Source organism: Hyperolius riggenbachi, chromosome 3 (assembly GCF_040937935.1).
Source record: "Hyperolius riggenbachi isolate aHypRig1 chromosome 3, aHypRig1.pri, whole genome shotgun sequence".
In the NCBI taxonomy this organism is placed as follows: domain Eukaryota; kingdom Metazoa; phylum Chordata; class Amphibia; order Anura; family Hyperoliidae; genus Hyperolius; species Hyperolius riggenbachi.
Window position 1 is genome coordinate 478086112 of NC_090648.1, and position 26573 is coordinate 478112684.

At 45.9% G+C, this 26573-nt stretch overlaps 1 protein-coding gene across 5 annotated transcripts in view; it reads right to left on the minus strand.

Moving 5' to 3' along the window:
• Positions 1-26573, minus strand: part of PCDH1 (protocadherin 1) — a 352375-nt gene that overhangs the window by 262089 nt on the left and 63713 nt on the right. For all 5 annotated transcript variants that reach the window (XM_068278113.1, XM_068278110.1, XM_068278109.1 and 2 more), the window contains exons 2-3: positions 16688-17508; positions 2942-5134 (exon numbers count right to left, since the gene is read on the minus strand). In XM_068278113.1, the coding sequence (XP_068134214.1) occupies positions 2942-5134; positions 16688-17508 (3014 nt within the window). The remainder of the gene's footprint in view (positions 1-2941; positions 5135-16687; positions 17509-26573) is intronic.

The following is a 26573-nucleotide window of genomic DNA, read 5'->3' on the forward strand; positions in this document are numbered from 1 at the left end:
GATGTCTCCTCACCATAATGTAACAATGGTGGGACTGCGTTTTACAGGGCCACTTATAGAGGGGACTCTGTGTGGAGATCAGGAGCATTCGCACCTCAAGACAAAAGAAAAACCTCTGCTGGCACAGTAAAACTTTGCTGGCCTTTGAATTCCTTTTGTGTAACCAAGGTTAAATGACCTTCCCCGGGTTAATAATTAAAAGCAGAAGTCTGGTACGGTTATGCAGAAAGCTGCTGAAAAGGAGTTATTTGCAGAGAACATGCACCTTTTTAAAATGAAACTGTAGAGTTCTCTTTTAGCTTTGGTATTGCATAGAAAGAAGGGATGTCAAACTGGTCCTTCGAGGGCCGAGGTCCTCACACATTTTTGACACCGCTCAAATTAATTGATGGGTCTGAATCAGGAAAGGCAAGGTCCATCAGGTAGAACACATTCCTCTCTTTCTCAGTCCATCCTAAACACTGGCATGGATCCGGCCTTCCAGGCCTGGAGTTCGACACCTGTGGCTTAAGGCAACCTGAAGTGACAAGAGATAAACATGTATATAGGGCCAATCCTACTTAGAACTAGGCGTTGTTCCTTTTTTCCCCCCACATGCTGTAAGAGTTAATACTCCAGGGCTCTAAATCACAGTTTCTTTGCAGTCACACTGCTGTTGGACTGTACTATAACTCTGATACTAAGAGGTTGTAAAACTGTGTGGCTAAAATAGAAATGAAAATAAAACACAAATGGATGGACTTGATGGCTAGTTCAATAGCTTAAGATTTGTCTGTATGGGGGCTGAAGTACCTGAGACAGTTAAAGGTTTAAAGGCGGATTCAACCTTTAAATACAAAATAAGTCTATGGAAGTCCTTTTTAGGATAAGGGCTATAAATACAATGGTTTACCTCTTTTTCACTTCAGGGTCTCTCTGTAGATGTTCTAACTCTTCTACTACACAAACCTAAAGTGTTTTTCTATTTTACAATTGTTTGTTCCCCTTTAAACTTCTCCTCACTCAAACTACTTTTCTGCATATACCTTATGAAGACTAAGCAGTAGCATTTCAAAATGCCTGAGGTGAAATATATCCAGATGGATTATGAACTTAGTAGGAAAACAGGCAAGTCTTTAAGACACCAGTCAGGCCTAAGAATCCCCACGCTTTAGTTGAAGTATACCTATTCTATACAGAGACTTTTTTTTTTTTTCTTCAAACTCAGCCGGTATGTGACCCAGATATGACCATGTGACAGCTGTGAAGCCATCATACGTGGGTCTCAGGTCTATACAGAGACTTTTTGAAGGGTTTTATGTCAATTTGCCATTTTCTAACCATTCCTTTTCTCAGGTGAAGCAAACAAAATGGCTTCCACTGAAGAGGCAGAAGGTGCAATCTGTGGGGGAGAAAAAAAAAAAATACAGGCCTTGGTTATAAAAAGAGGGAAGAAAAGGCAACGTTGGCCCGTGTTTACAACAGACATCGGCTATCATTTTAATGCATACTAGATAGCAAACGAAGCCATCGGCATCTCTCATATTCTCCAGTCTTCATACGTGAGGTCCTAAAGTGTGTCGGAGTGCAAGTTACAGAAGGCACATTTGGTTAGGGAAATTAGAGCAGAGATAAGCGGCGACTGAGGAAAAGTATGAGGTACACCATGCAAACCAAGCAGCTCACTGAAAGCTGTATATTACCACGACAGTACAAGTTAGACGCAGCTACACAATGCACCCATTCTTCCTCAGAATTCCTTACTCCCCGACACACACACTAGAAAAGTTTCTGTCATAACACTTGCTACGGGAGAGACCCTCCATGTATATAACCCAAGCAAGAGATCGTTATCAGCCATAGACACTAAAAGAACAAAGCCGCCAAGTAGCAAATCAGCAAAGCTAGAGTAAGATTAATAGCATAAAGCAAGCTTCAACCCACCACTCCCTCCACACAACCGGTAATGACAACTGCGGTCAGTATAAAGGACCCTTCTCGCAAAAAATTGTAAGATTTAAAATGCATGAAATAAAAAGTACATTTCTTTCATAGGAAAAAAGTAATTTAGAGCACATTTTACCATGTTGCTGTGACACAGTTGGCAGTAGAAATCTGACAGAGCTGACCGGTTTTCGACTATTCCTTCATGGGGGATTCTCTCAGGGTTTTCTTTTTCAAACGCACTCAGTGAACGGCAGTTGCTCTGTTCAACTGCCAGATTAGTATGCAAACAGGTGGGGAGGATCGACCTGCATCTTTGTATTGATTTGCATTTGCAGAGAGAGCTTTTGTTAAGAATATAGGAAATACTAAGTATCCCCCCCTCCCCCATGGAGAAATGGACTAGTCAAAAACCTGTCAGTTGTGTCAGAATTCTACTACCGACTGTAAGTGACAGCAACATAGGAGATAAGTAATTTATAGCTCACTTTACTCCAGAAGAAGCATACTACTTATTTGTATGTGCTTACATGGGTTTTTAAAAGTTACAATTTTCCGCAATAGTGATCCTTTGAGCATTGAAAGAAAAACAAACAGCTTGTGGTGAGAACCAGCTCACAACACTGCCCTAGTAAAAAAAAATGCAAAGGATTCATTTAAATCCTTAATACATCTCAGCATAACACTACATGTGGAATTCCAGCCGATCCTACAAACATAATAATTTACTTAAAATTATATACATGGCACAGTGAAGCCTACACAAGCTCATATTGCCTATGAACATGAAGTGCTGCTGAAATTATAGAACAGGTTTTTTTGGTTGATACAGCAACAATTCAAAAATGCAAACTGCCACGTGACCTACAGAACGAAGAACAATAAGAAATATTAAGTCCTTATTGCCCCCACCATCCCCCACTGGCTCTTAGGTATTTCAAGAGGACAGGCATCACCATACGTCAGTCCATGCTATAGTGCCATCCTTGGAAGCGTTGTGTAGGAAGTGATCGCCTACCTGCTTATGGTTGTATTTCTGGGGATTGGTCCGATAGCTGTAATCCGAGTACTGATCAGAGCCAGTGGAGTTGTTGTCCCCAGTGCCAACGAAGGTGTTGGCAGGCGGTAAGTCCTGTACCACCTGATGCTTCTTGGAGGCGGATGGGGACTGTGGCTGAAGCTGGATGGATGGCAGGGGGGAGTTGGAGCGGTAATGGCGCCCCAAGTCTGGGCTGCCAGGTGGATAATTGAGAGGAAGATGTATCCTTGGGCTGTCCCCAACAGAGTCACTCATCAGGTTAAATTTGAGGGACTTTTGCAGTCCGGTTTCCTCATCCTCCTCTACAGGTTTGGGTGGTTTTGGAGATTTGCTTTTCTTTGCTTTGATTTTATTCTTGTTGTTTTTATTACCCTGCTTTGGGGCGTAGAGATCTTTTGTTTCCTTCTTACCAGCCTGATAGCCACTCTTAGTTTCCTTCTGACGGCAATATCGGACCAAAACCACCACCACAATGACCAGGATGACTGCCACAATCCCAGCAAGCACACCATAAACGATGTTCTTGTGCTGTTTGTTGCGCTCGTATTCAGGATCTCCAGCAATATCAGTCTCTAATGGTGTATCCTGGCTGTGCCCCAACAGCGTTTCAACGTAGGTCTGGTTTGTTAAAGTTTCATTGATGTAAAAGTGGACCAAGGCTGTGCCATGTCTGGTGGGCTTTCCTCGGTCGCTTACTCTAACAACTAGACGGTGCAGACCATAATGCTTCCTTAAAATCTGCTTTTCTAGTGTGACCTCACCTCCTGCAGGAGTTATCTGGAAGAGCTCGTAAGGATTACCACTAGCAATGCTATACACAAGTTCAGCATTGGTACCAGTGTCCATATCCTCCGCTTTTACTTTGTTAACCTGTGTGCCTAGTTGAGTGGAAGGTGTGAGGAATGCATATGAACTGTTAGAAGGCGTAACTATCACTGGAGCATTATCGTTCTCATCTAGTACATTTATGGTTACACCAACATATGAAGAACGAGGTGGGTCCCCTCCATCTACTGCTTTCAACCGGAAGATGTATGTACTCTGGTGCTCCCGGTCAAAGGAAATGCTGGAAAGTATAGTGCCCGTCCCATTCTGAATAACAAACTCCCCACTATCGGGCTCCACTGAAAGTTGAATACGGGCATTTTCACCTTTATCCGCATCAATAACCGTGACCATTCCAACTGGGCTCAACCTGGGCATGTTCTCCATGACTGAGAAGTTGTAGCCATTAAGCATGAACTTTGGATCATTGTCATTACAGTCCAGCACCGTGATGACCACTGAGGCGGTCCCCTTTAGGCTCGGAGTTCCTTTATCTGTAGCAACAACCTGAAAGTCGTAATGCTCCCTCTGTTCTCGATCCAGCACAGTGTTGACCCTAATCTGGCCAGAGTCCGAGTTTATGGAAAAGATTCCACGGATATTGGGTTCTGCAAGGATGGAGTAAGAGATCTGAGCATTGGACCCACTATCGGCATCAGTAGCGCTAACTTCCATTACGATATCGTCAGGAGAGTTGTTCTCTTTGAAGCTTACTTCCATCAGACTCTGGGAGAAAATGGGTGGATTGTCGTTTACATCAGTCACCTGAACCTTGAGAGAGTTGGTGCTGGAAAGGGGAGGGTTGCCAGAGTCAACAGCTACAATTTCAATGGTGTATTCCTTCACAGACTCGTAGTCCAGAGGTGTGGTGGTCTGCAGGAAGTACTTCTTTTTACTGTCCGTGCCAGTGTCACTGACCTGTTTCAGCTGGAACGGAACATCCCGGGCCACAACACAGGTCACAGCAGCATTTTCACCCTCATCTACGTCAGACACCTGTACCAAGGCCACCGGTGTCTCTACTGGAACATCCTCAGATATATTGGCTACTCCGTCCTGATGAGTCACAAGACCAAACCCTCTGATGTCAATAACTGGCCTGTTGTCATTGGTGTCCCGTATGGTGATGGTCACTTGGGTACGTGCAGTTTTAGGATTGGAGCCTTTATCTTTTGCCACCACAGAGAAGCGAAGAGTGCCAACATCTTCACGATCTATGGGACCCTGGACTGTAATCAGACCGGTAGCCCTGTCCAGGTGCAGAAGCCGTCGAACCATATCTGAGGCTTGGTGGAAGGAGTAGTCAATGTCTGCATTGGCACCTTGGTCGGAATCGTTGGCTTTCACCTGAGAAAACACAAAATAAATAAAATGATCATTAACTGAAATATATTTGTACAGAAAGAATTTTAAACAGGTTTTCTTAAAATACCATGAACTAGGTACACTGATCAACGATTCCGAGAAAGCAAACATCAATCTAACGTTTACTACAGACTAGGCATAAATGAGAGCTTTATTTTTTATATTGACTTGCCATTACAAAATTAGTTTAAAAAAATGAAGTTAATGTAAATGTGACAGCAATGCAGCAAATTAAGTAGCTGTTCAAAAAGGACAATTTAAGAGGATTTTTTTCTTTAAAAGGTTATTATGCTGGTGCTTATAGGAACCCTGAGCAGTGGAAAACCGGAATCATGACTTACCCGGGGCTTCCTACAGCCCCCTCGAGGTCACCCAGGATCCTCTTCATCCCTTCCTTTCTCCCGCTGGCCACCCCAGGCGACTCCGGCTGAAGTCCCGCTTGCGCCCTCCTGGCGTCATCACACATTAAGAGTCCTGCGCATGCACGGTTTAGTCTTTAGAGACCAGCGCATTTGCTTACGGTGACCGGCGTGATGATTCGCCATGGTTTTCCGGACTGTACAGCTCGGATTACTGGACCGGCCAGCGGGAGAATGGAAGGGATGAAGAGGATGCCGGAGGACCTCGCAGGCTACAGGGGGCTGGAGGAAGCCCCAGGTAAGTCCTGATTCCATTTATTTTCTCCTGCTCAGGGTCCCTTTATCTTTTAGAGCAGAAGTTCTGAGTTCAGGTCCACTTAAAAAAAAATGTTTTGCGCCTTTACCGGTATATCCCCCCCCCCCCCAAAAAAAAGAAAAGACAATTAACATTTTAAGATTCCTCTCTGCCTAGAGTTCAGTTTTAAAGGACCACAATCGCAAAAAAATAAAAAAAGTAGGCAGTTAAAATAAAATCTGACAGAACCGACAGGTTTTTGGCCAGTCCATCTCCTCATGGGGGATTCTCAGAGTTTGCTTTCTTTTCAACAGCATTTCCTGACAGCAGTTTAACTGCCAAAATAGTAAAATACTAGCCAGCCTCCCTACTGACTTGCACACTATTCTGTCAGACTTTGCAACTGCTGTTCAGGAAATGCTGTTGGAAAAAAAAAAAAAAAAAAAAACCAGAGAATCCCCCATAAGGAAATAGACTGGCCCAAAACCAGTTCTGTCAGCTTTTAACTTCCTACTATTTTCGAGATAGTGGTCCTTTAAGTTTTTAGCTCTGAACTAGTCAGGTTTAGCCTTTGTTTGTCAAGCATTATATTTTTAAGGTTTGGCGTTTCACACTACCAAATTACTATGATTGCTACCAGGTTTCTTTTAGGATGTGAAATATTAATGCTAAGAGCGCTGATTTTTTCCCCCCACCAGTCTTAGTGCAGCCCTGACCAAATAGTGATTTCTATTTGCGAAAATAACTCTTAAATCTTTGACTGACACCATCATAATCAAGCAGTGGAATAAAAAGCATAAAAGCAGTAAATGTTTCATTATATTCTCAACTCTAGGGGAAAAGAGAAAAGAAAAAAAAAATTCTATTTTTCAGTTTTTATAGAGCAAAATCAATTCTATGAAATGAATATCTGCCAAAAAGGTCGATGCGGCCATGAAGTGTGAGCGCGGCTTTGATCACATATTGATGGTGTCAGAGTCGCTCATCCGTGACGGGCGTGAATTTGAACCCTTTCAGGCCGAGGCTGCCACAATTATAATGTGGGACCGAGCGGTGATCAATGGGGGACGCAGAACGGAGGAGCTCGTTTCGTGGAAACTTGTTTTCCGACCTGAACAGCCCAGATCAGGCGGATAAGAGAGGGAACATTACAAATGGCAGGAAATTATCTGCGCTGTACGCTGGCTATGGCTGCCGGCTCTCAGGCCGGCCTTATGCTGTGCCGACCTCACAAAAGGATTCCAGTATTGCTTGTGATAAGAAGGTATTGTGGAAGGATGAAGGGAAAAAAGCAACAGCGGGAACTGAAAACCGCCAGGCAGAGTCGTCAGAATAATTCTTCAACGTTCCCGCGAGGAGGGGAAAGGGGTTCAAAGAGAACCTGTCACAGATTAATGATGCAGTTGCCATTGTATTCCTTTTAGACCCCGTTCACACTGGGGATCGCAAAAATGTAAAAAAAAAAATCCCTGTAGCAAAACTAGCGATTTTGCTATCACGTTTCCTGCGTATTTAATTGGACAATTTTGTGATTTTTGAGGGATCGCGATTTAACATTTCAATCGCAAGCACTCTGAATTCGCAAAAGAGCGCTGCATGCACCAAGTTTACATTTTCCGCAAATCGCCAGCGATACCTGCAGTGAGATCCCTGCCATACACTTTTAATTACCCTGGCACTTTTCAAAACGTCTGCAAATCGCCCCAGTGTGAATGAGTCCTTAAAGAGGAACTGTAGTGACATAGTAGACTGTAGTAAATTATTCAGGATACCCACTTAATATGCTGGTTTCAGCGTCAGAAACACTTCCTGTATCTATATATTGCTGTATATTGGTATTTAGCACCGCCCTCCACTGCTTATTATGCAGAATCCTTCCCCACAGAGCATTCTGGGAGACCAGACATTTTCTACTAGCTTCAGAACGCTTAATAAAAGAACATTCTGCAGAAATCACCTGCCGGTACTAAAGATGTTGCTACCAGTGATACATTTCAGAAAGTAAATAAAGAGAGAGGAAATATTTTGTAGTGGACAAAACATGAAAATATAAATAAATTTATAGATGAAGATTGAATAAAATTGCTTTTTTTTTTCTTTTTTTTACAATTTTAATCTCTAACATTTGGAAGGACAGCAGCCAGAGGTCCCACCTTGCTTCATCAGTCATCGCAATATCGCATGCCGTTCCCCCTACACACCCAATCGACCACATGGGCCTGAGAGTTCCCAGCAAGTCCGATCGAAACATTTGACAAGTTTCGGCTCGAAAAAAACGTCGATTGGGTAGATTTGTTGTGGCATCGATTTTCATCCGATAATCAAAGGGTCAATCAACTGCAACAATTGACAGATGTATGACCCACCTTGAGAGTCAGTTTACCTGCTTAGCAACCACCTTGCACCACCCGACATTAGATCACATCAGCAGAGACCCGCTTTTATAAAATTGGACACATCGCTGGTGTCACAGGTTTTGTACTGTAGGTTTGCCCACTGAAATCTTTCCTCACCTCAATTTACCACATGCGGCAACATCTTTACTGCTGGCAAGAGTGCCAGAGAGGTTTTGTTGTGCGTTCCGAAGTGACCAGAAGCAACACCTGGTCTCCCAGAGTGCACTGCGGGGACATCCTAGTCTAGGCCAGTGATGGCTAACCTTGTAGTTCCACCACAGCTGGAATGCCAAGTCCCGACTCACACAAGGCATTGCAATACTCTGACAGCTCTAAGCATAACTCGGGGCGGCAGAGGCATGATGGGATTTGTAGTTTTGTCACAGCTGGAGTGCCAAGGTTAACAATCACTGGCCTAGGCCAAACATTACTGGGCAGGTGGAGTTAAATACCAACATGAAGCAATATATGCAAATGGGAAGTGTGTCCCTGATGGTGTAACCAGGTTAATTAATTAAAGTAATTGGGTATCCTAAATAAGTAAGTACATTCTTCTATAGGTCACTGCGGTGCCTCCTTAAGTCCTGGCATTTCACAGGAATGCGAAACATTTCTGGCTGGTCTAAACTGGGCTACACCTGTCAGCCAGGAATGTTGTAAGAGCATTTTAATGGAAAACATCAGATCGGTGAAGAAGTTATGGGAAGCTTGTTTTAGGACGACATACAGAGCTACGGGCTGCACAGAGACACTAGATATTGATCGCTAGAGAGAATTATTAGTGATCATCTCGCACACAAGCTAAATATACCTGCACAGCTCTCCCATGTTTAGCTACCAGCTATGGCAAAGGACACTGCTCACATAAGAACTGTGGGGGACCTCAGCAATAGAAATTCCCCTCACACACTGCACTGTCTGTGAAACCTTCCTAACGGCTCCCATTTTACAACAATTTTAGAAGGAATCTGCACCGTTTAGGGATTTCTTAGGATGTCTGAGACAGTTCTGCATTTCTAAAAACCTACCAATATTTTCTCTCAGACACGCTTGATCAATGTCCCCCAGTGAGAGACAGCTTGATATACTAAGTTTTTACTGCAGGAAAGTTCAAAGGGTCATTATTCCTGCTTTGTTTTATAGCTTAAAACAGAGTTCCCCAACCCTGTCCTCAAGGCCCACCAACAGTGCAGGTTTTGCAGAAAACCCCAAACATGCACAGGTGAGGTAATTAGTGTCTCAGCAGAGCTGATTAACTACCTCTGGATTTCCACAAAACATGTACTGTTGCTGGGCCTTGAGGACAGGGTTGGGGGAACACTGGCTTAAAAGACAGAGTGTGGTTTTAAAACTGCAACTGTGACAATATGATGCCATGTTATAAATAAAGCTATAACTGAAAATACAAAATTATTTTCTTTGCTACTAATATAATGAACTGTATGTGTAGTACAGATAATGAATATCACAAGTTTGCTTCAGGTTTGCTGTAACCCATATCGGTAGGACACCAGTGAAGGCTGCAGACCAGATGAGGCCTTTTCCCAAGACGGCCAGGAACAGCCAGAGGCTGAAGACACTGTGCTGTCCTGATGGATGGGTTTAATAGTCCTGGGCCTACGTGACCTGCTAATAGCGCTAATTTGTTGAATCCTCAGAAAGGTCGTGCAAAGGAAGGAAGAGCACAAAGAAATCTAGTTCACAGGAGTCAGATCTGGAGCTGTCCTCTTCCATGCTTTACTGAAACATAAGCACACCGAAAACCGGTCTAACCAGTTCCAAGTCAGGCAAGGATCCAAGTTGTTACTCAACAGGAATGCAAAAAATCCAGCAAGGCTGTCACCTGTAGAAGTTTTTATCTCCACTTGTCATCTGTGGAGGACAAGACAATTCTGCCCCAGGGAACTCTGCCTGTGTGTGCTCAAATTTCACCCAACAGCTTTGTTTGGGTACATCGATAGGTTAAACAACAACAACTATCAAACAACAACATGATCAAACTACTAACACAACCAAGCAAATTTAGAATGGAAAAGAGGAAAAAAAAAATCTATTCTAAAGGCGGGGTCCCACTACAAATCGCAAAGCACTATCGCAAGCGCTAGCATTTTGTTGTAGCGCCAATTGATTTTACTAGCAATTTCTCTTCTCCAATACATTAGAGTGCAAATGCTTACGAAATGCTGTGTGTCCTGCGATTGTGATTAGCTCTAAATCGCAATCGCTCTAGTTGGTTCACCACCATTCAATTTCACCGGCAAAGCGCTTTTTCAAATCGCTGGCGATCCAAAAAACACTGCCAAAAAGCGTTCTAGTGGGACCCAACCATAGCACACACCAAAATCACTATTGCAATTATTAGCGCTTAGCGATACTGATTTTGTGAACCAATTTTTAGAGCGATTTTTTAATTGAATGAGCGTTTTTTGCTACCTCCAAAAAAATGCTACATGCAGTGTGCTTGCGATTTTAGAAAAATCACAACGCTGCTGTGGGAACCCCCCCATTTCAGCAGCTAAGCGCTTTTCAAAGCACTGGTGTGCACCAGCCCTAGGACTGTCTTCAGTGCCTCTTAAGCTGGCTACTCATCGCATGACTGTTCCATTCTACGTCCCCTTGACGATGGTTGTCAGCGACGCCTCTTCCTGCCGGCGGGTATGCACGACCTCACGCGGCGAGAGAGCGAACGAGACTACAAGAGATCGCGGCACTTTGTGCGGGAGTCATTGGGGATCTTAGCGATCCAATGTGACCGTCGTTATTCCTAAGTGACGTTCGCATGATCGTGCACCTGTACCCATGTCCCAGTAGCACAGAAACGATCACTCGGCCCTCAGCACTCGGCACTCGAGGCATGAGCAAGGGGCAAGGGGGGGGGGGGGGGGGCGGCTGTGCGCACTCGAGGCATGAGCAGGGGGGGGGGGTGCGGCTGTGCGCACTCGAGGCATGAGCAAGGTGGTGGTGGTGATGGTGGAATGCTCTCTGCATTCCACTGACGAGATCTCCCTTCAGTCAGTGGCAGCTCAAGCTACTTAGGTAGAGAGAGAGACCCTCAGTATTAATACTTGGGGCACATGTAGCTACCTATGATGGGCAAGGGAGGTATGGCAGAAGTGACAATCAGCACACTTGTGTTGAGGTTCAGTCAGGGTTTGTAGGTTCATGGAGGGTGAAATCAAAGATGCCAGGACATCTGTGCCTATAGGCTCCTGTGAGGTACATCGCGGCCTGCCAACAGAAGAGTCTGGTACGGATAACCCTGCCTATTCCAGTAATGGCTTGCCATCCAGATCGCACTAAGGTGCAAATCTGGACGGCATGCTGCAGTTTCCAGCAGCACTCACCCAAATGCCTACAGCATGGCACGGCTAAGTGATTTGGGGTGTGGCTTCCTGGCAGTATGGGTGCCGCAGCCAAATCTGGAACAGCCGCGGCACTTAGTGGAAATAAGCCCTTAAAAGTTGGACCTGAACTTTTGCACAGGACAGAAGAAAAAACACAGAGAATGCACCCTGTATGTATTTAGAGAGTTTAACCTGTTTAAATTCCCCTCATTTGTGTCTAATCACAAGTGTAATTTGGTTTCTTAGCTTGTCCGCTGGCTGCTTCCACAGAGCTTCTAATTTGTAAACCCAGGATGTTAACATCGTTTGCTTCCATGAAAGCAGGAAGTAGACTGTTACAGCTGATACAAATCCTGCAAGAAATCTACGAAGAAATGTTTTTTCTTTAAAGGTTATTATGCTGTTGCTTATATTTTAGAGCCAAGAGGAAGTTCTGAGTTCAGGTCCACTTTAAAGGGGAACTGAAGAGAGCAGCATATGGAGGCTGCCATGTTTATTTCCTTTTAAGCAACACCAGTTGCCTGGCAGCCCTGCTGATCCTCTGCCTCTAATACTATTAGCCATAGCCCCTGAACAAGCATGCAGCAGATCAGGTGTTTCAGACTTTAAAGTCAGATCTGACAAGACTAGCTGCATGCTTGTTTCTGGTGTTATTCAGATACTACTGCAGAGAAATAGACCAGCAGGGCTGCCAGGTATTGATTAAAAGGAAATAAATATGGCAGCCTCCGTATACCTCTTACTTTTAAATAGTACTTCTCTAGTCTGCTTCAATCAGCTGTTAGCCACCCAGTTTAGAACCCAAAATAAAAGCTTTTAGTAGGCTGAACCTGTAGATCTCTTGCCCTGCCATTATAAACTTTTTTTTTCAGTTTTTTCTTAAGGTGGCCACTAACTGTTTAATTTTTAGTGAAAAATTGTTTGAGCGATCAGAAATTCTGATCGGATTGGTTGTAAATCTGTTGATGGGCACAATGGATTATGAATGATTATAAAAACAGTCCACCGATTGGATTTTGGTCGAGCCAAAATTTGGCTTTTCTTGTTGGTTGTGATAGATAGCAGGGCTGTGGAGTCGTAGTTGGAGTCGGAGTCGGGGCCCTTTTGGTTACCCGCAGTCGGAGTTGGAGTCGTGATTTCATAAACTGAGGAGTCAGAGTCGGAAGATTTTTGTACTGACTCCACAGCCCTGATAGATAGAAAGCAAAGTTTGGTTTGTTGATGGTGTAGCGATTTCACTTCTGATCAGAATTTCTGATCGCTCAAACGATTGTTCGGTAGAAATTGGACTGTTCGTGGCCACCTTTAGACTGAAGCTCTCCTATAAATGCTATACAATACAGAAGGTGTCGCTTTCTAGAAAGCAGTGTCACATGATACAGGTGTCATCGGAGAACGTTTAAACCTCTAAATGATGCAAGGTGCAGGTTTCTCCTGGCTAACTTTTCTCATCCTAAATAAATGATGAACCACTTTACAGGAAAGCTGGCTGGGCACAAGGTGGGACCAACGTACAGTGCAATCTATTCTGCTGAAAGTCCCTCACTGTACGAGTGCAAACCGGCCGAGCCGGGACATGGTGGGGACCAACGTGTAGCGAAATTGTTCTTCCTATAACGAGAGTCTATTGAAACAAAGAAATAGAGTAATGCTACGTACACACATGTGACAACGATCGTTCGTTGAGAACGACGAACGAACTTTTAATTGATGAAAGAACGACCTAAGTAAAGATAGTTTTAAAAGGTGTGTAACGATCTGATCGTTAGAACGAACGTTACATCAAAAAAAGCAACTATTGCGCCTGCGCATAAAAATGAGAAGTTTCACGGAGAAATAGTGAAATGCGCATGTCAAGCCTAGTACGATCGATCGTTTCCAACGATGTACTACTTTTGCAAACGATCGTCGTTGGTTAAAATCCGCCGAGACAGAACTTTCTTTTGTAGCGATTTGGCTCGTTCGTCGTTTGCCTTAATAGTCGGTGGTTCGTTTTTTGTAACGATCGTCGTTGGTAAAGATCGGGGAACGATCGTTACAAACGACTATAGTCGCATGTGTGTACGCACCTTAAGGGTGCATACACACGTCAGATAAAAGTCTTTGGAAAATGATAGATCACAGACCAATTTTACCCCCTTCCATGTAGTATGAGAGCCATACTCTACACAGTCTATTCTATGGAGCTGAACTCCTCAGATAAAATTCTTTGCAAGATGCTGCACATACAGATGCTGTACACATGCAACAGGCCAGTTCCTGCAAAAGATCAGTTCCTGCAAAATGCATTCATAGTCTAGGATATCTGCAGATCGCGTACACACCTTGTTTAACGGACAATTAGCTGTAGATCAGATCCACCAGGTTGGATCTTCAGATCGGCAGATAATTGTCTAATCTGCAGATGAATGTCCATTAAACAAGGTGTGTATGGGATCTGCAGATAGACTATGAATGCATTTTGCAGGAACAGATCTTATGCAGGGATTGATCTTTTGCAGATACTGATCTGTTGCATGTGTACAGCATCTTTGTGTGCAGCACCTTGCAAAGAATTTTATCTGATGAGGAGTTCAGTTCCATAGAATAGACTGTGTAGGTATGGCTCTCATACTACATGGAAGGGGGTAAAATTAGTCTGATCTTTCATTTTCCAAAGACTTTTATCTGACGTGTGTACCCACCTTAAGAAGGTGCTGCCATTACCCACAATTCCCTGCCATGCTAGCCCTGTTCGGACACCTGCAACCTACGTTCATGTTGGCTGCAAGGCTTTGAATACACCTCATGCAGGCGTTCACAAAATACTTTCTTTTACAGGTTTGCCTAGTGAACCCGAGCCGAAGTGCTGGTCAAAAAGGAAATACCTTAAGGCTCATACACACAGGGCACCGTTGTTGCTAGCACACAGGAGATGAGTGCACAACAGCTTGGCGACAGCTCTGCCTGAGCGACAGCTGTCTACACGTCTCTGACCAACAGGCAGAGACGCGGCGGAAGCTGTCGCCGAAAGTTTCGTCCCCCCGCCGGAAGCTCCCTTCTGGCTGTGGGTAGCTGTCGCTAGTCTGCACATACACACACAGTACGCGTGGTGGACTAGCGATGGTTGCGGAGACAGAAGTTGCCGGTGATTGAACTTTTCAATCGCGCGGCAACTGCTGCCTCCGGCGACAGTTCGGGGTGCGCGCCTCATACACACGGGGCAACTGTTGCCCAGACATGCGCGTGCCACGTGTTTGTGGCGACAGTTGTGCCCCGTGTGTATGAGCCTTTAGAAGGAAGCCTCTGGATCCTGTGGAGGCTTCCAGGGTTCACCTTGCTCCTGACGGCACTCGCTGGGACCCTCCAGACACAGTAAGGGCCTATTCACAATACAAATCGCTAAGCGCTAGTTTTGAGCGGGTGATTTTACTGCGATTAGCGCAATAAAAAAAAATTAAAAAAAATCACTGGACACTTCTGTGATTTCAGAGCGATCTCGGACAGCGCTTTATAAGCACTGTACCACAATTGCTCTAAAAATGCTGCAGGTACCGCGTTTGCGATTGGCGCTAATCTCAAATAGTCGATGAGAACACTGCCATAGGGATTGCTCGCTAATCGCCCAAAAAAAAATATCCAAAATCGGATCCAGGCACTCATCCCCTAACAAAAATGGAAATTGGCCTTCCCCCCCCCCCCCCCCCCCAATGTGAAATGTGCCACCACTGATCTAATCTTTTTATGCTAGGTACACACGGCGAGATTCACTCTCGGATCGATTATTTCCAACACGTCCAATCTGATTTCTAATCGTTTTCTGATCGATTTTCTGATCACCTCTATGAAAAATCAATTGGACAACGAACAGAAAGTCAATCGGAAAGCGATCAGAAATCTGATCGGACATGTTGGAAATAATCGATCTGACCGTAAATCTTCCAGAAAATCTCATCGTGTGTACCAGGCATTAGCCATAGACCATGAAGCAGCATAGGCAGATCAGGTACTCTGAATCGGGTTTTACTAGGTTAGCCATATGCTTGCTCCAGGGTTTTGACTCAGACACTATGTATGCCAGAGGATCAACAGGACTTCATGGTTTACAATGGCATTGTTTACAATAAATATGGCAGCCTCAATTTCCCTCTCATTACAGTTGTCCTTTAAAAAGACTGCATTAAATATCAGGCGCATGGCCAGATACCGTTAGCAAATGTTCAGGCAGTGCGAGAAACTATTACTTAGACGTATGGGTCAAATTAACCCAAACTTCATTTTATATGTGTTCAGGTAAGCGCTCACCGCCGGTAGAGGTAATCTAACGCGGCTTAATCGCTTAAAACCTTTTCGTGCTCGCAAAACTGTCACTCTAAACATTTCCGCGGCGAAAAAAAAAGGGGGACAGAAATATCTCGCATTTACTGGAGCGGATAAAATTACCGGGTCCCTTCAGACACCTTAAAAGAGAAAATGAGGCCATTTAAAAGCTCGCTAAAAAGGAAATACGCCAACGGAAAATGATAGGTTCGCAGGTTGGCAACTTGCCCCGATATTGCCCTACTGCAACGGCATAGGCAGCCTCTTAGAAAATGGACATTTCTGTGCCATTTCCTATACCGGCTGTAAATTATCTTTACAACTCAGCCATGACATTGCATTAAAGGCTGGGGAAATGGCGGCAATTAGTAGCCATTCCTTAATTGGAGAGGTTTGTAGTGATGCTGGAGGTTGCTCCTCTAATATAATAAACTAATAGTTAAATAAAAGAGAAATGGGGCCGCCGCCGCCCCCCCCCCCCCCCCCCCCCTCCCTCACACACACAAAAAAGCATCCCTTTCCGACTGCCACGGTAAAATAATAAAAAAAAAGCCTTAAAAGTCCCCAGATTGTTTTAACTTGATCACTGCTTTACACATCACATTAAACATTCTCATCCAACCACTGCCTAATCCCTTCAGGCTGTAATCCCGAACAAAATGGAAGCGTCATTCCATTAGACACACAGCACATACTTTGATTACTTATCTGATTGAAAACAGGTACGCATTCATGCTGACAACTTGTCCTCTCCTCTTGAACTTTACTAAGAAAAGATATTTAAAAGGAACCAAAGAACGCTTTTGTAGAAGCTAGAGGGAGCCTTGCAGTTTCGCACTTACCTGCAGCACAGAATGCCCCATGGGGCTGTTCTCGGGCAGCACTGCCTCATAGGCCATCTTCTCAAACTTGGGGGCATTGTCGTTGGTGTCCAGGATGGAGATCCGCAGCAGGGCGCTGCTGGCCCGAGGGGTCTTGCCGCCATCTTGAACTTTGATGGTGAGATCGTAAGAGTCTCTCTGTTCCCGGTCGAGATTACCCATGACGATGAGCTGAGGTTGTTTCTCATCTTGGTCCTCGGCTACCTGAAGTCCAAAAAGTTCATGCGCTTCAGGACCCACCACCAGCTCGTAGGAAGCCACCCCGTTCACTCCAGAGTCTCGGTCGGTGGCAGCGGGGATGGGGAAAAGCATTCCGATGTTTGTGTTCTCTGGGATGGACAAGGTGAGGACCGGAGATGCAAAGTTAGGAGTGTTGTCGTTTATGTCCAGAATCTCAATCTGACCATCAAGTAGCCTGGGAACCGGAGTCATCAGATCCGTCATGGACACCTCAAACTCCAAATAACACTGCTGGCCCGGGAACAGGTTCTGGCACTCGCGCAGGCTCTCCCGGTCAATGGCTGTCTCGGTGGTGTAGATGTCCCCAGTCTTGCCGTCCACACGGAGATAAGGATGCCCTACCTCCAGCTTGTAGAGGTGCTTCGAGTCCGGGTAGCCATAGTCGGCGGCCAAACTTCCAATCAAGACATTAGGCGGCTGCTCTTCCTCGACTCTGTATTTCACCTGGGTGGAAGATCCGATAAGGGGAAGTTGGAGGAAAAGCCATAGGTAGAAACAAGACGCTGCTCTCTTCATCCTCGGTCTGTGCAAGTGTGGCCACTCTGCAGGGGGAAAGGCACAGAAAAAGAAAACAGAGTTTAAGGTCAGTTAAACCATCAGCCAATCAAAGAGCAGTTATTCTCATGCTAAGCAGTCAGCTATGCAGAGGACACCCTGCTGTGGAATGCAGGTGTTCAGTTCACAATCACAATGCAGTCTGACTTGTTACACAGTCAAGGCTGAATACTAAAAGCACTAAAGAAAAAAACCCTAGTCACTTGCACCTAGCAATTGTGTCCCTAAAGTGACACAATGCAACGCCACACCTAGGAGAGATTAGACATTGGCTCATAGGTGCAGTATCAGACGAGACGTACAGAGCAAAGTACAAAAATGAGTAACTAAATACAGCGCTAATCAGCTGCCCGTCACACGTACAAAGAATGCAGCGAGGGTGCTAATAAACTTGTCATCAACTTCCCACTCACAAAACAGCTCCCGACTAATAGACAAAAATAGCACCAAAAACTTTGAACAGTGGAGAAGTGAATTTAGCAACCATTCAATAACAGAGCTCCTAATTGTCCCTCTTTCCTCCTCATTTGTCCCTCTTTCAGGACTTTGCCCCTCTTTCTTGGTAATTTTTATATATCTCTACTAAAAGATGTGTTTAATTGACTCCAAACTTTATTCCCATCCTTTAAATTGATATATTACTAATTTAAAAATGTTTAAGGATAGAAAGGAACAGTGGGGTTTGAATTATAAAATACCATATTTTTCTTATGAAATCTTTATGGTATTGGCTGATAGTGTAATAGTTAAGGGCTCTGCCTCTGACACGGGAGACCAGGGTTCGAATCTCGGCTATGCCTGTTCAGTAAGCCAGCACCTATTCAGCAGGAGACCTTAGGCAAGTCTCCCTAACACTGCTATTGCCTACAGTGCACCCCTAGTGGCTGCAGCTCTGGCGCTTTGAGTCCGCTAGGAGAAAAGCGCTATATAAGTCTTTGTCTTTTGGTATGGGTGACTAGGGGCGTGATCAGGGGTGTGGCTGGGGCGTGGCTCAAGTGTCCCTCTTATCTCAAAAAGTTGGGAGGAATGCAATAAATAGACCTTTCAGGGTGGAATACTGGAGATGGAGAACATGAGCATGAGGTTGCTGGCCGGGGTTATGGTAAAATAAACAAATAGTTTTGCAATGCTAAAGCTTCTATGTACACGGGCCAGGTAACCGTTGCCCATGTTGAGGATTAGTTTAGGTGGCAGTTTAGAAATAACTGCTGTACAGACGTACCATTCAGCTCTCAGCTGAGCAACTTGTTCTGTTGTATGGAGAGGGAGGGATGAATGGGAGGCCTCCACAGTGGGAAGTACATTGGTGACTGATCATCTAATTCAGAATACTGTTGAAAGGGAACAGCGGAGGACGTCCATACTGACAGAGATGTCTGGGTGAGGTGAGGGCAGCATCGCTCGCACCAGAGACATGGAGGGTGGGGTAGGGTGGGAATACAGGGTTGGACCCACACACAGCAGAGATGTAGGTTAGGCAGCCCCACCTCACACCAGAGACTGGAGGGGGGCACTCACAGCCAGGGCTGTGGAGTCGGAGTCGTGGAGTCGGAGTCGTGCAATTTTGGGTGCCTGGAGTCGGAGTCGGGGAAAAATGCACCGACTCCGACTCCTAATGAATTTGTAACTGTAATTAAAATAGAAAATATGATAAAATGTTCTATTTCTCAGATAAAAGTCATTAAAAATAATGTATATATACAGTATATATACACAGTAATAGCTGTGCTTAGTCTACAAAAATGAAATAAACCAATCAAAATTAGTTACTTGTGCTGCTTCAATAAAGCAGTCCCCGTATTTTTAAAGTCAGATATACATATCTGATTGTGACTGTATATATGATGTGTACACAGGAATCTCTTATATATACTAAATGACATCTATGCTGTAAGAATAAAGCCTGATGTGTAGCTGTGTCACTAATAGAGATGGTCAACGAGATGGAAATAATTCTGCATTGATGCTGATTTATGCAAATGTATGCACTCCCTTTGCTTATGAAATCAAATAATTTGATATGTTATTAAAATTTGGTTTGGTGACTACAAATTAAAGGGAAACTGAGACGGATGAAAAGTAAAGTTTTATACATACCTGGGGCTTCCTCCAGCCCCCTTCAGGCTAATCAGTCCCTCACTGTCTTCCACCACCTGGATCTTCTGCTATGAGTCCTGGTAATTCAGCCAGTCAGCGTTGTCCGGCCGCATGCCGCTCCCACAGCCAGGAACATTCTGTACCTGCGCAATAGTGCTGCACAGGTGTAGTATGCTCCTGGCGGCGGAGTGTGTGCATGCGCACTACGCCTCACTGGCTCAAGTACCTGGACTCATAGCAGAAGATCCAGGTGGTGGAGGAGGACAACGAGGGACTGATTATCCTGAAGGCGGCTGGAGGAAGCCCCAGGTATGTATAAAACTTTAATTTCATCTGTCTCAGGTTTACTTTGTTACACAGTAGTACTATACTCTACATATGCACTCCCCACAGAGCTGCAGGGAATCCACTGAGGATGCTGTTCACATTGAACACAGAGGTGTTGTCTGTTTACAATCTCCTCATTCCCCTGCAGAGTACCTGCACATCATTCTTACATGTACCCACACTTACATTGCCTAGGGCCTGATAGATGTTCTTTGTTCCGGTTTGTACCTTTTACAAGTACTCTTACCAAGGACAGTTGTCTTGTAAAATTCCTAAGCGTTGGCAGTTAAGAGACGAATTTCATGTTACATACTTTTAATCAACAAAATTGTAATATGCAAATTAGAGGAGTCGGAGTCGTGGAGTCGGAGTCGTGGAGTCGGAGGAATCCTAAACTGAGGAGTCGGAGTCGGTGGATTTTTGGACCGACTCCACAGCCCTGCTCACAGCAAAGATATTGGGAAGGGTGGGCGGGGCACTCACACCAGAGATGTTGGGTGGGGGAGGAAGCTGCTCTCACACCAGAGACATTGGGGGGGGGGGGGGGGGGGTTGGGAAAGACAGGGTTGGACCCACACTCACAGTGGAGATATTGGAGGGGGCCACAAAACGGCGGAGGGGGGGACGAGACGGCAGAGGGGGCATGAGACGACGGAGGGGGCACGCTTCCGCCAGAGACCACGGAGGGGGCACGCTTCCGCCAGAGACCACGGAGGGGGCACTCTTCCGCCAGAGACCACGGAGGGGGCACTCTTCCGCCAGAGACCACGGAGGGGGCACTCTTCCGCCAGAGACCACGGAGGGGGCACTCTTCCGCCAGAGACCACGGAGGGGGCACTCTTCCGCCAGAGACCACGGAGGGGGCACTCTTCCGCCAGAGACCACGGAGGGGGCACGCTTCCGCCAGAGACCACGGAGGGGGCACGCTTCCGCCAGAGACCACGGAGGGGGCACGCTTCCGCCAGAGACCACGGAGGGGGCACGCTTCCGCCAGAGACCACGGAGGGGGCACGCTTCCGCCAGAGACCACGGAGGGGGCACGCTTACGCCAGAGACCACGGAGGGGGCACGCTTACGCCAGAGACCACGGAGGGGGCACGCTCCCGATAGAGATGTTGGTTGGGAAGGAAGCAGTCCTCAGGGGACATACATAATTGCACCAGATATATCGGGAGACATTCGCACACACTCCAAAAGATTTCTATGCTCACATCCATCCACGAACCAGAAATATCTACATCTACACAGAAGAGACATCCAGGGCCCCTTTTACACACTGTGGACACGTAGGGACACTCAAACACCAGATATTACAGGACACACACTCACAAAAAAACGCCAGAATGTAGCCATCGCCATCTTTTGGATGCAAACTTGAACTGGTTATTTCCTTCTTCTTCTTCTTATTATAATAAAGTACGGTAGGTCAATAATTCAGAATGGCATGGATGACAAGCCTTGTATTCTGTGTGTTTAGAAACACGCTCAGTTTGTATTGATAGCAATTTATAAGGTAGCCCGATAATTTGGGCTCACATTGATGACATGTTGCATTCTTCCAATCAATACAGGAAATATAAAATGACTGCATTTAGAACCTACTTCCTATAAGCAGATGTATAATTAAAGCAGTGGGAGGTACCATAAATAAAAGGAGTCAGTTTTATGTGCAGTTGCCAAAGTCCTGGCTTGTGTCTTTGGCCACCTTTATAGTTCAGTTATGACTCAACTCACTGTTTTGAGATGAAAGCCCTTGGTTGGGAGGGGGGGGTTATGGGGTCACTAGAGGTCACTAGGTCACTGCCGACTCATCTCCCCTTCTAGGTTTATAGGGAAGGGCTCCCATTTGCCTTTATACTGCCTTACTTGTGTAAGTACAGTTGTCCATTTAATCAGCTCTGTGCATATCCCAAGAGCCACGTAGCCAATGCTTTTAAAGTTTACAGCTGGTGCCCAACACTGGGGATTGCTCAGATCCTGACCACGCACTCCTGGTAATATCCTGCTCACTCCTGCACTGCACAGACTGGCTCCTGGGTTCCGTATGGACATGCCCTCCCCGCCACTAAAGTGGGCCTGAAGTCTTGCACAGGACAGAAGGAAGACAGAGAAATGCACCCTGTATGTATTTAGAGAGATTAGCCCAGCGCTATGGAGTCGAGGAGTCGGAGCAATTTTGGGTACCTGGAGTCAGTTTCATAAATTAAGCAGTCGGATGATTTTTGTACCAACGCCACAGCCCTGGTTTAGCCTGTCTAATTTTCCCAGTGTGTGTCTAATAAAGTTCTAATTTGAGATCTCCCCTGTGTCACCTGACTGCCATGGCAGATGAGCTCATTTGAAAGCACAGGGTGTTAATATGGTCAATGAGGTAAATAGGATTTCAAGTGAATACAAGATTATATAACCTGAAGTCCTCCAGGAGAAAAACGCAATAGAAATGTTCTGTGTCTGGTCTTGTCTGAAACAACTGAATAAGAAACCAGCAACTGTCTACTGACCAGATCAGCCCATCTCCATCCCATGAATGGAGCAAGAGACAAAAGGAGTCACTGAAAATTACTGTATGCAAACTGCCACATGTGAATGCAACAAGACCCCATGCTGTGTGTCTGGGAATGGTGGGCGGGCACTGAGAAAGGAGTTTGTAAACAGAAAAGGGTGGGGGAGGGGTCTCATCTCTTCAGGGGGAGAGATCCATAATGAGTTAAAGGGGTTCTGTGGTTTTTCTTTAAAAACAAAAGCTGACACTTACCTGGGGCTTCTACTGGCCCCCTGTAACTGTCCTGTGCCGTCCTCTAGGATCCCCCATTTCCCCGCCACCTGTTACCGTCCAATTATTCATCTAACTAGATCAGGGGTCTCAAACTCGCGGCCCGCGGGCCATTTGCGGCCCTCGATACAATATTTTGTGGCCCTCGCCGGCAAAAGCTTTCTTATAGTTCGCTTCAGTACTCCTAAGTAATCTGCAGCATCCCCGCCGCTAAGCGAGGGCTGCAGAGCCCCCAAATCGCCCCGGGGGGCAATCCGCCGGCATTTCCTGAAAGGGGCAGAGCTTTCAGCTTCAGCTCTGCCCCTCCTGACGTCAATCGCCGCCTCTCCCCGCCCCTCTCGGTGAAGGAAGAGTGAGAGGGGCGGGCAGAGGCGGCGATGCACCGCGATTGTGAAATTCCTTATGCGGCCCAGCCTCATCCTGACTGCCTCCTGCGGCCCTCAGGTAAATTGAGTTTGAGACCCCTGAACTAGATGAATGCAACTGTGCGGCCGCGCCCTGGCTCCCACTCGCATCTCTGGGAGCCTCCTGCCTTCAATTCAAGAATTGCAACCACTTTCTCTGATCGTAACATTTTAAAAATATGACCAATGTACCACACACACCTATGTAAAAGGTTTCCCCAATTATGAAAAAATGATTGGAAACTGAGAAAATTGCTAGGGTGTGTATATTAATAAATTGACTAACACACACACCACCATAAAACAGGAAATTCGGCTTTTTCAGTCAAAAAAATAAAACTTTCAATTTTTTCGGAAGATCCGATCATATTTATCAAATTGTCGTAAAATCGCATCATTTTATTGTATAGTGTGTGGCCACCTTTAGTCTGCTTCCATGAAAGCCGGATGTAGACTGCAGATTTATATTTCAGGATTTGTACGATCAGGTGCAGCTCTGAGGAATGTTTGGTTATGGAGAATTCCAAAGCCAGTACAAAATAGATCCTGTAACTAACGGTCTATGGAAAAAAGTTTCACTCATAAACCCCCTGCAGCCGTCCTGTGCCCTCACAGCTCCTCAAGTGTCCCCCGAAACTGAGCCGCAGGGGGGCCGAGGACACTTGAGGAGCTGTTAAGGCACAGGACAGCTGCAGAGGGCTTGGGGTAGCCCCAGGTGAGTGAAACCTTTTTCCCTCGACCGTTAATGTGCACTTTAAAGGGGAACTGAAGAGAAAGGTATATGGAGGCTGCCATATTTATTTCCTTTTAAGCAATACCAGTTGCCTGGCAGCCCTGCTGATCCTCTGCTTCTAATACTATTAGCCATAGCCCCTGAACAAGCATGCAGCAGATCAGGTGTTTCAGACTTTAAAGTCAGATCTGACAAGACTAGCTGCATGCTTGTTTCTGGTGTTATTCAGATACTACTGCAGAGAAATAGACCAGCGGGGCTGCCAGGAAACTGGTATTGATTAAAAGGAAATAAATATGGCAGCCTCCGTATACCTTTCTCTTCAGTTCCCCATTAAAGGTGTAGTTTGATTTGGGGGGGGGGGGGGGGATTTAGTGTTAGATGTTGGTGGGGGTGTTGGGCATAGGTGGAGTGGGGGTTGGGTGAGGGTAGGAGGTTAACATTATAAAGCTATGGCAATAGTATCACACAAATTTCCACCTCCAAACATTATTTGAATATCTTTTACTCAAATGACAGAGATAGCCAAAGCCCAAATTATCATGTCTGTTTTGAATAGACGCTACTTCTCCTTTATGAAAGCATTGATGGTTATCACAGTTGCAGTTATAGCATATCGCATACATCAGCCTCGCGTGGAATTCTAGATATGATTATGACACCCAGGTAGTTTAACACGTCAGTAATGACAGCCAAGACAGAAGAAACACAAACCCTGCAGTATTAACTGCACAGCCACATCTTTAGTCCTGTCAGGCGCAGCTCTGCAGAATGTTTGCCAGAGTCCCAAACCCGCTGAAAACATCTGGTCTTCCTTAAAGGAATCATCAAGCATTTTATCCTACCCTGTCGATCTACTTAGGCCCCATTCACACTAGAGCGTTTTGCCGGCGATTTCAGCAAAATGTGCTTTAATACCCTATGGGCCCGTTCTTACTTGGGTGATTTGCGTTAATCGCTGGCGATTAAAGAAAATCGCCAAACGCAAACTCGTAGCCTGCACCATTTTCAGACAATTTCCCGGCGATCGCGTTTCAGTGCTATATAGATGCACTAAACACGATTGAGGGGGGGGGGGGGGGGGGGGATTACTCCTGCAGTTTTGCGCTTTCAAGTGTGAATGGAGCCTTCCTCCAGCCCCCTGTAGCGGACATGTCCCACACCGCAGCTCAGCTCACCTGCCAGCCTGGGGTCCCCGGCGGTGCAGAGGCCGACCTCTACTGCGCCGCTGTCCAAGTCCACGTTGTCCTGACCGTACTGCGCAGGCGCAGTACAACCCAAACAGTGGGCGGTGCATGCGCCATGTGTCAGTGTGAAACCCATGGTTAGCTGTCCTTTTCAGGCTGAAGTCCCACCCACTGAGGTATCGTAACCACTCACAGGAAGCCAGTGGCTGCCTCTTTTCAGTGACGGCTGCAATTTTTAAGGAGCCCTGGATGCTGTACCAGCAATATATCCAGCCTGGCTATGCAGCCTTAACATATACCTACTTAGCCTTGTAGTCCACCAAATATGCAAGTGCTTGTACTGTACCTCCAATGGGAGGACAGCGTTGCTCCTTTGCAGCAGAGAATGTACCAGGGCATGCTGGGATATTTCTAGGACAATTTCTGATACAGTAACCTGATATAGTAAACCACTTTTCCCTGCCCCTAGGAGTTTATACTACACCGTAATCTCGTTATAGTAAACAGCCAAGTCAGACGAGTGGCATCTCCCGTCTATGGTGAGGTTCAGACGCTACACTGGAAGGCGGGAGAGCGGCGGCGATGCAATCAGCAGCATGTTTACAGCGGTTGTAATTCTAGCGCTGTCGGCACAGTGTAAGGGTCAGCCTGGGATAGGACTAGCGTCACCCCATGGCATCCATAGGCGATAATTTCCCGCTATAGTCCCCGGCTTTGTACCGCTTCACCTCGCGCTTTCAGACGCTCCCAATCCTCCGGTCGCCTTCTCCACAGTATAAAATAGATTAAAAATCCAGCAGAGATAATGGCATCCCTTTGTAATAAGCCCAGCGTGTGTGCGCGGACCTAGGAACTCGCGCACAGATCACATCAGCCGCTCCTGAGAGACAGAGGAATTACTGGGCGGCGTATCCGAGCTGCCCACATAGCAAATCAAAAAAGTAAATCGACGCACGCAAACCTGTCATCCGAAATGAAGGCTTGTGATCACGTCAGGTGACAGGTCTGCTATCTGTGCAGACATTTCAGACGCCGGCCCTACCTCTGCGGCAGTCTGAGAACTTCGCTGACTGCTATTCTACTTTTCACCCCGCCCCCCCCCCCCAGTAACTGGATGCTTCAGCTCATTGCTCTGACCTATAGAGGGTGTGAGGTCAGGCACGTCTGTGCAGAGATCACTGGCTATCCCGTCACCCAAAATCACAAACGCTTCAGACAAGGACATTTTTAATTGTTTAAAGGGAACCTAAGGCGAGAGGTATACGGAGGCTGCCATATTTATTTCCTTTAAAACAATCTATATTGCCTGGCATGCTGACTTCCTGCCTTTAAGGGCCCGTTTCACTAGCCGCATTGCTATGCGAAAACAGCACCGCTCCGCATCGCAAGGAAACTGCAACCAATTCACGTCAATGGAGTAATTTCCATTAACACGACTTTACTTAAGCGATGAGACGCAGGGGAAATTATGGATAACATGCTGCAATTTTCAGCATCTGACTACCCATAGCCGCGGACGGGAAGCCGCATG